The sequence below is a fragment of the Giraffa tippelskirchi genome, chromosome 13, assembly GCF_054371585.1.
Source record: "Giraffa tippelskirchi isolate mGirTip1 chromosome 13, T2T-mGirTip1v1.2.pri, whole genome shotgun sequence".
Classification (NCBI taxonomy): Eukaryota; Metazoa; Chordata; class Mammalia; order Artiodactyla; family Giraffidae; genus Giraffa; species Giraffa tippelskirchi.
The window spans coordinates 101,688,459-101,700,302 of record NC_137287.1 but is presented as its reverse complement, the minus strand read 5'-3'; the positions used below and the strand labels follow the sequence as shown (position 1 = coordinate 101,700,302).

Here is an 11,844-nt window from a genome sequence, read left to right as displayed (position 1 = left end):
GCCTCCAGGCTGTAAGCATGTTATTCCTTCTGCCCGGAATCCTCTTCTATTTCCATCAACCCCAGCCCTCACCTCACCACTGGGCATTGCCTCTGTTCTTTGAAGTCAAAGCTTAGAAGCCCCTTCCTCCAGGAACTTCTCTTGACCAGCAGGTTAGGGGGCCCCCTCAGAGCTCCCCAGCCCCTGGCATTCCCCAATTCAAGCATGCATCACACTGTAATAAAACTGCTGGATTTCTCATCTCCCACCCCTGACTCTGAGGTTGGGAGAAACAAGGATGGCACGTCTGTCTTGCTCACCACTGAATTTCTTGCACGGGGCAGAAACCTAACACATGGCAGGTGCTTAATACATGTTTGCCACCAAAAAAGAAAAAGAATGAACAAAATACGTGGACGAAAGGATGGCTATGGCCGTTTTCGTGACAAAAACTGCTCAGCCCAGCCAGAGAACAGGTGAGAGGTCTGACCTGCAGAGGGCAGCAAGCTGCTTTTGAATCTCTGGGTCCAATTCCTGGGAGCCGGTTCTGCTGTCAGTCAGAGAGACGTCGGATGCTCAGTGGTCATTTCGCCACTCTGAAGATTAAGTAGGAGTTGTTTGCCTCCAGCCAATGTATAAAAACTGAGTGTTTCCCCCGCACTCCTCAGGTACCACGTCCCCTGTCTTGCTATGAAAACTGTGGTAACTGTAGCAGCCAGTGGCTGGTTTTCTGTTCCCAGGTGGGGATGTGAGAGGGGGAAAGAGAGACAGACAGACAGACAGACAGAAGGTAAGAAGGGAGAGAGAGATAAGAATTTCTCTAAAACTGATCATCCTGGAGAAGCACAGGGAAGTTTTCTGTAAGAATCCAAGCTGACATTTTCCCTCTGTCTCTCATTCTCTCTGTCTCCCTACCTGTCTCTTTCTCTCCCTCTCTCCATCCTTTTATTCTGTGGAAAAACAAAATCTAAGTGTACACTGGACAAGCATCTGAAACCAGGATCTGGGGGGAGATTTTTTTTCTTTCCTGAAAGCAGCAGCAGCAGCAGCAGCCACAGCCTCGGGACCCTGCTGGAGCCCCCGCTCCGATCAGCCAGCTGTCTGTGAGCGATGAATGCTTCATGCTGTCTGCACTCGGCTCAACCAATGCTGCCTAACAGCTCAGAGCACCTCGCTGCTCCTTCCTTTAGCAACCAGAGCAGCAGCCGCTTCTGTGAGCAGGTCTTCATCAAGCCCGAGGTCTTCTTGGCCCTGGGCATCATCAGCCTGCTGGAAAACATCCTGGTCATCCTGGCCGTGGTCAGGAACGGCAACCTGCACTCCCCCATGTACTTCTTCCTCTGCAGCCTGGCTGTGGCCGACATGCTGGTGAGCGTGTCTAATGCCCTGGAGACCATCATGATCGCCGTGGTCAACAGCGACTACCTGACTTTGGAAGACCAGTTCATCCAGCATATGGACAATGTCTTCGACTCCATGATCTGCATCTCCCTGGTGGCCTCCATCTGCAACCTCCTGGCCATTGCAGTTGACAGGTACGTCACCATCTTCTACGCACTCCGCTACCACAGCATCATGACCGTGAGGAAGGCACTGGCCCTGATCATGGCCATCTGGCTGGGTTGCGGCATCTGCGGTGTGGTATTCATCGTCTACTCTGAGAGCAAGATGGTCATTGTGTGCCTGGTCACCATGTTCCTTGCCATGCTGCTGCTCATGGGCACCCTCTACGTGCACATGTTCCTCTTCGCCCGGCTGCACGTCAAGCGCATCGCCGCGCTGCCCCCCGCCGATGGGGCGGCCCCGCAGCAGCACTCGTGCATGAAGGGGGCGGTCACCATCACCATCTTGCTGGGGGTCTTCATCTTCTGCTGGGCCCCCTTCTTCCTTCACCTCGTCCTCATCATAACCTGCCCCACCAACCCCTACTGCATCTGCTACACTGCCCACTTCAACACCTACCTGGTCCTCATCATGTGTAACTCCGTCATCGACCCGCTGATCTACGCCTTCCGGAGCCTGGAGCTTCGCAACACCTTCAAGGAGATCCTCTGCAGCTGCAATGGTATGAACTTGGGATAAGACTTGGGGCCATGGCAAGGGTTCTCAGTCTGGTCACTTTCCACCCTCCAGCTGGCCCCATTGTTTAGGAACAAGGCAGATAACTACTTATAAGACATAAAGAAAAAGTGTTACCAGTCATGATCCTATGTGTCTTTTTGTTTTTAAGCTTGCAGAGAGCCTTTTGAAAGGGGAAAACAGTATATAACAGGCTCTCTGAAAGGATGCCTATGTGGGTAAGTCACAAGCTCTGATTTCTCAAATAGTCCCTGGGGGGAATCCATAGAGGCTGCTCTGAGTGCTGTCTGCATTCATTTCCATGCACCCAGGGTCTTGGACCCCTGCCTGCGCCCTGCTTCCCACCCAGTCCTTCATGCTTCAGGTCAGACAGACTCAAGGATTTGCAGTAACAGTAAGGGTAGCTGGAATCTCCCCCAAGCAAACCTGTTACAGCTTCCAATCCCCAGCTCAAATGGCTTTACTCTCATTTCATAAGAGACTAGACTTCTAGTATATTACTCTATTTATGGTAAAACAACTTCCTAAAAACAATGACCTCTTTGCAGAAGAAGTAATGCTATGCTGTTTGCCCCTCTTCTTGACTCCATCACCCCCACCCCCACATAAATAGCATGGGAATGGAACCCACTTCTATTTTTGTTATTATTATTGTGTTATTCTATTTTGTGCTATTATGATTGTTTCTGTTGTTGTTGGGTTTGTTTGCATTCAACACAGGGCATCTTTCAAAACTCTAATGAAAGAGAGATAAAGTGCTTTGGAAAATCAGAACATACCCGTGTACAAAGTACTTTGATACCTTGCTATTTTAAGGCATATATTTCCCTATTTTAAAAAGGCAAATTTTTCCTATGATTTCTTTTCTGTCTTTAAAACAAAGAGGGAATTGTGGGTGGGAGGGCATGTGTCTCAAGAAATTGCTGGACTATAGTTTCAGGGAGTTAAACTCTGAGCTGCCTGTGACTTTCTTGAAAGCTGTTTTGCTAATAAGAACTGTGTCTCTGTCACAGGTTTTCTCTGTGATGTGATGATGTATGAAGGAGGACGGTTTCTGGTTCACCATTCCTTTTGTTTGACACGGTGTTAAAGTTGGGTGACCCTGTTGTCAAGGTCTATACTGAATCAAGTAAAGAGATTCACTCCTGTGAACACAGGGTGAGCCTTGCTGATGAACTCTGTCCACAGCTGTGTGCTGTGAGCATCTGTCAGACCCCCTTCCACCCCAGAGGACTTCAGACTGTACTTTCTGAATGTCCCCACATTCCCCTCTCCCATGAATTCTCACATTATCCTGTGTCTTCGGTATACAACGGCGTATTTTTCTTGTGTTGTAATATACTGAGGCTTTCTGTACTTGATCTGTGCTAATGTGAACAATAAGATTTGTTTCTTGCTTTGGTTGTGATGTTTGGAAATAATTTTTAAAAAAAGGTTTTTGTGGCTGATAAATGTGTGTCACATTGAACCACACCACCCGGAAGCATCCTGCTGGCTTCTGCTCGTGGCCGTCTACTGCAATTCCGTGACTATTTTGTCAATGGCATAAACATCCCCATGGACAGCACTGCTGGCCTTTTCTAGGGCAATGCTTTTTAGCCAAACTACAAAACTCTCCCATTTAGTTTCCAAAAATATCAGGCTGAAATTCCTGGGCCACTGTCACTCTGCATTATTTTAATCGAGACACCAAATAATAGGTCTTGTCCACTGCCTCCTGGAAAATTGATGTGGAAAATGGGGAATCGAATTCTTTGAAAATGGTATTGACAGCTCTAGGGATTATGATGTCCTTTTTCTATGTAAACAAGATAAAAATAACATACTTTGCATTCTTTTATATTAGCTTTCACATTATTTCATTTATACTGTCAACAAGTCTCTGACATAGATGAGTCACTCTACAGATGAAGAACGTTTGTCCCAAACATGACTGCCCAAGAATGCCCAGCTACTTCAGGGTCCCTGTATATTTTGTCCCATGAGGCTGATGTCTTTTTGCACCAACACAATGCTGCCAACAGTTTTCCATAATCAAAACGGACCCAGCTGCCTTTTCTATGTACGTTTTAACCTAGAGCAGTGCTTCTGAACAGAAACATCTGCTGGAGTCACCTGGGATCTTGCTCAAGCACTAAAGCTAATTCAGCAGGTTGGGAGTGAAGCCGAAGGTTCTGAGTTTCTTTTTTTTTTAATCCTTTATTTTTTAACTTATTTTTAATTGGAGCATAATTGCTATACAATGTTGTGTTAGTTTCTGCTGTACAGTGATGTGAATCACCTGTAAGTATACACACATCTCCTCCCTCTTGAGCTTCCCTCCCACCGCCACCCCCCACCATCCCACCCATCTAGGTCATCACAGAGCACCAAGCCGAACTACCTGTGCTATACAGCAGCTTCCCAAAAGCTATTTGACACATGGTAGTGTGTATATATGTCAATGTTACTCTCTCAGATGCTGAATTTCTGACTCTGACAAGCTCCCACAGGGTATGGCTGCTGGTCTGGGGACCACCTTTTAAATAGCAGGGACACAGACCACTTTTACATGAGCACAATGCACAGCCAAAAATACACGTCCACATGCAGTGCTGACCCCATGCCAGGAACTGTGCTAAGTTCCTTACAGGCACTCGCTTCTTTGATCTCTGCATAACCCCTTGAGGCAAACACAAGACTCATTCTTATTTTACAGATGAGGCTTCTGAAACTCAAGGAGGTAAAGAAGTCTACAGAAACTCAGTTACAAGTGAAGTGGAGATTCAAACTCAGGGTGCCCACCCACACCCCCAAGTCCAACCCAGACACCCTAGGGCCTCTCCTGGAAACAGCAGCATTGAACGATGGCCCAATGACCCAAGAGGCATGTGCTACCATAGAGAGAAGCTTTAAGGACTATTTCTACAAACACAAGTCCAGATGTTCATAACAAAGCCTCCGTTGAGCTGTCATAAAAATCAAGAAGACAGGTCATCATTTTACTTGCTATACTCTTCCAAAGTCTGTGGGTGTACCCCTGGGAGTGCATCCATTTCTGGGGTGAATGACCCTGGATGTCACGCTGTCTCTCTCCTCCACAACCACTTCCCCAGATTTCATACAGGAACCTACTGTGCATTTTAAGCGGCAGGACAGTCAGGTTCAAAATAGGCTTAATGTTTGGAAATAAAAGCACATTCTATTTTCATTCATTTGTTATGTTCACTTTCACCCCCTATTGCCAAGGCAGAATCACCACAGAGATTGACTCCCAGAACCCCTAGAAATCATCGCCTGTGGTCCTTATTTAATTTGAAGTTTTGAGCTTAATCATGATGCTTTTTTATAGGACTGGGGCTACGACACACCAAAGCCTCCGTGGATGGAAACATTTGCCCACCCTCACCTCCACTAAAATCCATTCTCCACACAGCAGCCAGTGCAATCATGTAAAGATCTAATCAGATAATATCACACTTCTGCTCAAAACTCTTCAATTCAGTTCAGTCACTCAGTCGTGTCCGACTCTTTGCGACCCCATGAATTGCAGCATGCCAGGCCTCCCTGTCCATCACCAACTCTCGGAGTTTACCCAAACCCATGTCCATCGAGTTAGTGATGCCATCCAACCATCTCATCCTCTGTCGTCCCCTTCTCCTCCTGCCCCCAATCCTTCCCAGCATTAGGGTCTTTTCCAATGAGTCAACCCTTCGCATGAGGTGGCCAAAGTATTGGAGTTTCAGCTTCAACATCAGTCCTTCCAAGGAACACTCAGGACTGATCTCCTTTAGGATGGACTGGTTGGATCTCCTTGCAGTCCAAGGGACTCTCAAGAGTCTTCTCCAACACCACAGTTCAAAAGCATCAATTCTTCGGCGCTCAGCTTTCTTCACCGTCCAACTCTCACATCCATACATGACCACTGGAAAAACCATAGCCTTGACTAGGCAGACTTTGTTGGCAAAGTAATGTCTCTGCTTTTAAATATGCTATCTAGGTTGGCCATAACCTTCCTTCCAAGGAGTAAGCGTCTTTTAATTTCACGGCTGCAGTCACCATCAGCAGTGATTTTGGAGCCCAAAAAAATAACGTCTGACACTGTTTCCACTGTTTCCCCATCTATTTCCCATGAAGTGATGGGACCAGATGCCATGATCTTAGTTTTCTGAACGTTGAGCTTTAAGCCAACTTTTTCACTCTCCTCTTTCACTTTCATCAAGAGGCTCTTTAGTTCTTCTTCACTTTCTGCCATAAGGGTCGTGTCATCTGCATATCTGAGGTTATTGATATTTCTCCCGGCAATCTTGATTCCAGCTTGTGTTTCTTCCAGCCCAGCATTTCTCATGATGTACTCTGCATATAAGTTAAATAAGCAGGGTGGCAATATACAGCCTTGACGTACTCCTTTTCCTATTTGGAACCAGTCTGTTGTTCCATGTCCAGTTCTAACTGTTGCTTCCTGACCTGCATACAGGTTTCTCAAGAGACAGGACAGATGGCCTGGTATTCCCATCTCTTTCAGAATTTTCCACAGTTTATTGTGATCCACACAGTCAAAGGCTTTGACGTAGTCAATAAAGCAGAAATAGATGTTTTTCTGGAACTCTCTTGCTTTTTTGATGATCCAGCGGATATTGGCAATTTGATCTCTGGTTCCTCCAGCTTTTCTAAAACCAGCTTGAACATCTGGAAGTTCACGGTTCACATATTGCTGAAGCCTGGCTTGGAGAATTTTGAGCATTACTTTACTAGCGTGTGAGATGAGTGCAATTGTGCGGTAGTTTGAGCATTCTTTGGCATTGCCTTTCTTTGGGATTGGAATGAAAACTGACCTTTTCCAGTCCCGTGGCCACTGCTGAGTTTTCCAGATTTGCTGGCAAACTCTTCAGTGGCCTTGAATAAAATTCCACTTCCCTAACCTGCCCTACAAGGAAATCAGACCAGTCAATCCTAAAGGAAATCAACCCTGAATATTCATTAGAAGGACTTTGGCCACTTGATGTGAAGAGCTGACTCACTGGAAAAGATTCTGATGGGAAAGGTTGAGAGCAGGAGGGAAAGGGGGCGACAGAGGATGAGATGGCTGGAAGACCCCACCAACTACATTAACATGAGTTTAAGCAAACTCCCAAGAGATAGTGAAGGACTGGGAAGCCTGGTGTGCTGCAGTCCATGGGGTTGCAAAGAGTCGGACGCCACTGAGTGACTGAACAACCATACCCTAAAAAGTCCTAACAATTGATTTCCTCCAGTAAGCCCCCAACCCTCCCCCCAGCCCCGGCCCATACTCACCCCTCAATTGGACTCAAACTCACTGTATTCATTCCAGCCCCAGGAACTTTGTACCTGTTGTTTTCTGACAAAATGCAGAATATAAGCAAACCCTTTAAATGAAGAACTCAATCTTTCCCATGTAAAAACACTTATTTGAGAGCCAAATTCAGTAAATGACAATAATAGTACAACTCATTGCTTGGTATAATTATGTGCCAGACATTTGACTAAGCACTTAGATATAGTAACTCATTGAATTCTCATGAAAACCCTATGAGATAATAAGCACTATTAAAGACTTGTAGAAAATGGAATCTTATTAATAGGATCATGGAAGAGATTAATCATCCAGACCTGCGCTGCTCAGAATTTGGGGAGCAGAACGAGGACTCAGCCAGTCAAGCCCCATGGTTCATGTGGTGCCCACGGACCCATTGTGTGATGTAGCACGTGGCCTGTGGCTATGCTCTCCAGGCTTGGATGGGCTTCAGCAGCTCTCAGCCCCAGTAGAGAACTCTGTGTACTTTCTACCAGAAGTATTAATAATGAATACACAGAAAAACCCTTACACATTCTCCTTTTTGCCATGTTTTCATCAGGCAACACAGAAAGCCCGTCTACCGCCAGAGGCGGCAGTTGAGTGGAAGTGGGAAGCAGCTAAGGAGGTGAGTTGCTCAAGCCAAAGAAATGCATTTTCCATGAAATACCTGAATAACTGGCTCATTTCCCTGAATGTTATAGAGCACTTGTGTCACCTTAATGATAGATACTGAGAAACAAAAAAGAAAGAAAGATTCTTTCTGCATTTCTAATTACAGGAGAAAAAGAGTCCTGCCCTGTGTTTGTTCCATTCATGCCATTACACTGCTGGATTCTAAGAGGCTGGCACCTTCCAACTTGTCATCAGCGGGCACACAAGAGCAAGGTCACTGATGTCACTGATGGTCCTTTAGGGTGAATACCACAAGAGGTGCTTTGAAGGACTCTGTTTATCAAGAAAGAAAATGGTTTGCCCCTCTCTGAAAACATTGGCGGCGTCAATAGAGGAAACTCTGAGCTGAAATTCAGGAGAGCTTGAGGCTTGGCGTGGCTCTAGGCTGGTGTGGGCATGAACAACTCTCTCACTGAAGTCTCTAGACTTCGGTCACGCATTCTGCTGTTGGCGGAGCTGGATGTGATGGGAGGTTTTTAGCCTTTGCCCTTGTCCATGGCGGTCTCAGGTGACTGCTGCCTCGGGACTGTGGATCAGGTGACATGGACCCCATCAACACCAGCCACCAGGGAGATGCCTGGCTCATGAGTCCTCCATGTCTTGGGCACAGCAGCCATGTCTCTGATCCAAGGCAGCCCAGGGAGACTCTTAGTCCTTGAACTACTGAGAAAGAGCGATCCCCCTTCCCATGGACCACTGGGTACTAAGTTACCCTGGGCTGCAGGAGTGGCATCTGAGGATGAAGCCAACATCAGAGAAAGCAGGAGGCAGACGAAAGAGACAGAATGTATGCTGTTCTCATTTGAGTGCCTGCCTCCAGCTACGCCTAAAGCTAGTCCTACGCCTGGACTTTCTGTTACCGAGCTACTGTCATTTGTAAGCAATATCATCCTGACAAATACAGAGGCCCATGGGGGCAAAGCAAGACAGGGAGGCAGGTGGTGGAAGGGGAGAAAAGTGGGGAAGAGACTGAGAAGAGGGAAGGGCTCCAAGGGCTCAGGGAACTTGGAGCTCACGCTTTTCTGGGATCTGGTTCACATACTGGGTTTACACGTAAGATGTGATGTGCAAAAGAATTAGCTAGAAGTGAAAACAAAAACCACTAGAGGAGGTGATTCAAGGGAACTTGTGATCTTCCCTTCTGTTCCAGTGAGGATAAGGCAAGCAGAATGCCACAGAAACGCTTCTAATTAAGGTATGAAAAGGAAGTAGAAAACTAGACAACAAAATCGACATTTCCAGTCCGGTGTGTCATTCATCCCTTTCTTTGTGACCCTTTGTCTTTAGAGGAAGCCAGATTGAGCACTTCTGATCTGATGCTGTGTAGAGACTACAAGGATGCTAACACAATCTGGGTTTTCTGGGCAGCCTCGTTCCGCAGGAAAGACGTGCCTTTGTCAAGGGATGGTGGACAGCTAGATCTCCAGCACCTAGATCTCTGACCAGCAGGCAGAGAGCTGAGTGTCTGCAGAAGGAACAAGGAAGATCTAGATGCCTAGTGGGGACAAAATCGAACTTGCATGTGGTCATGGTGCTTGGAGCAATGGGTTTCCCTTGGAGGGGGACAGCAAAATGCTGAGTTCCCCCTCAAGGTTGGCCCAGGACATGAACTCGTGATGCCCATAGGGATTCGGTTATTTATTCATTCCCCTGCTCCTCCCCTTCCTCCTCCCATTACCCTTCTGAACTGGGGGTGCGTGGGGAGGTAAGCTCCATCCTATCTCCCTCCAAGCCCACTCCATGCCTGCTCTGAAGCCAGAACTCAGAAAACATCTGAGGAGCAAACGAACACATGGAAGCAACTTGTGACCGCATCTTTCATTCATTCACACAGACTAACATCGTAGCATAAAGCTCATGGTCATGAACTTTAGAGGCAGATGAGATGTGAGCTGGGTCCAGGGCCCTGTCTCTCACTGCCTCTCACCTATATGTGAATTTCTGTTTCCTTGCCAGAAAAAAAAGGGAATAATGTTAGTACCTCCATCCAGTGTTATTGAGAAGTTTCAATGAAATAATACATCGAAGACTTATTAGCACAGTCCCTGGGGTCCCTTGACGTTATTCCTACCGATATTACTATTATTAAAGGACATTAATGGGTCACTTTTTTATATTCTGGTCTCACCCTGTGGAGGCTTCTCAAATGGAAATGTGTACCCAAGATTCCCTGGAAGATCCCAAAATCTTGTGGAGATGTGGGTTCTGAATCACAGGACTGGAAGGGGGCCTGGGACTCTGCATTTCTATCAGGCACCGAGTTGATGCTGCTGCTGCTGCTGCGGGTCTGAGAGGCCGCCCACAACTGAGACTAGGACAATTTCCACAGCTGAAAGTCCCAGTTAAGGTGGCTTCTTGACAAAGCAAGCACATTTATCCCATCACATAAAGCCAAAGGAAAAGCCTTGGGAAGTCAAAAGGGGTCATAATTAAATGAAATCATCTTCAGTCTCCTTTTTCAGAAATCATCTTCCATTTCCCTTCTCCTGGCCCAGGTGGCCAATCCACACAGCAGCCACTACTCGAGATGAAATGAAGCAGGCAGGTGAGTTATCAGTTTTGGAGAGTTGAGCATTAATCACCTGGCAGACAGTCTACCCTCTGAGTCACCCACCACTGAGATGATTCCATCAACTCCAAGTCCCACCAGACAATTCTCAAATGGGTAAAAATGGGCTGAGAAGCAAGCAAGGAATACTTTGGAAAGAGAAAGGTTAGTAAAGGGTTTCCCTCTCCAAGGGAACCCTTCCCATTGCTCCAAGCACCATGACCACATGCACGTTCAATTTTGTTCCCACTAGGCATCTAGACTTTCCTGATTGAGCCGACACTCAGCTCTCTGCCTGCTGGCCAGAGATCTAAGTGCTGGAGATCTAGCTGCCTGCCATCCCTTGACAAAGGCACGTCTTTCCTGCGGAACGAGGCTGCCCAGAAAATCCAGATTGTATTAGCATCCTTGTAGTCTCTACACAGCATCAGATCAGAAGTGCTGGATCTGGCTTCCTCTAAAGATCAAAGGGTCACAAAGAAGAAGGTGAGTGACACACCGCACTGGAAATGCTGCTAGAACCAGCATCACTGGTTCCGGGTGAACAAGAAGCACTTAAGAGCAGTGGTCCTCAAATGTGGAGGCAGCTGCAAACTTAAAAAATTCTGATATAGATTATATTCTTCAAAGAATGTGATTTAATTGGCAGTAGTTGCAGCTCAGTTACAGGGATTTTTTTAAAACTCCAACATGATGTTCTGGGGTTGGGATCAGAATACCATCAATGCTGGATGATCACCCCTCCGAGCCCATATTTCCCCATCTGTGGAATGGGAATGATCCCTAGCTTCAGGAGAATGCTGAGCATCACAGATAAAAAGTGCAAAGCCCCTGCTCAGTATATGCTCATCATTCCTATGCATTTCCCTGTCAGAATCAGACTCATTGTCTTTAACTGATAACTTACCTAAAATCCCAAGGCGATTTAGTAACCACCAGTTTCACAATTGCTTAATTCTTTTCAGAAGATGTTAGGCTTCAGGGCTTCCCTGGTGGCTCAGTGGTTTAAAAAAAAAAAAAAATCAGCCTGCCACTGCAGAAGACATGGGTTCCATCCCTGGTCTGGGAAGATCCCACATGCCTCTGAGCCATAAAGCCCTTGTGCTACAACTATTAATCCTGTGCTCTAGAGCCCAGGAACTGCAACTACTGAGCCCCATCCCCTAGAGCTCGTGCTCCACAACAAGAGAATCCACTGCAATGAGAAGCCCATCTACCGCAACTAGAGAAAAACCTGCACAGCAATGAAGACCCAGCACAGCCAAAAATT

The 11,844-nt window shown here is 46.6% G+C and overlaps 1 protein-coding gene across 1 annotated transcript; it reads left to right on the top strand.

Annotated features, from left to right (window-relative positions):
* Window positions 1-1,089: 1,089 nt before the first annotated feature.
* Window positions 1,090-8,902, top strand: MC3R (melanocortin 3 receptor). The gene is made up of 4 exons (XM_081560590.1): window positions 1,090-2,044; window positions 2,210-2,276; window positions 7,914-7,979; window positions 8,133-8,902. Exons 1-4 carry the CDS (start codon window positions 1,090-1,092, stop codon window positions 8,245-8,247), a joined length of 1,203 nt encoding a protein of 400 aa, XP_081416716.1. The 3' UTR covers window positions 8,248-8,902.
* Window positions 8,903-11,844: the final 2,942 nt, after the last annotated feature.

Excerpts from the sequence above, each read along its gene's own strand:
- MC3R (XM_081560590.1), top strand. The coding sequence starts at position 1,090 with ATGAATGCTTCATGCTGTCTGCACTCGGCTCAACCAATGCTGCCTAAC. Across the intron at positions 2,045-2,209 it reads GATCCTCTGCAGCTGCAATG|CTTGCAGAGAGCCTTTTGAA; the intron begins GTATGAACTTGG and ends TTTGTTTTTAAG. Across the intron at positions 2,277-7,913 it reads CTGAAAGGATGCCTATGTGG|GCAACACAGAAAGCCCGTCT; the intron begins GTAAGTCACAAG and ends TGTTTTCATCAG.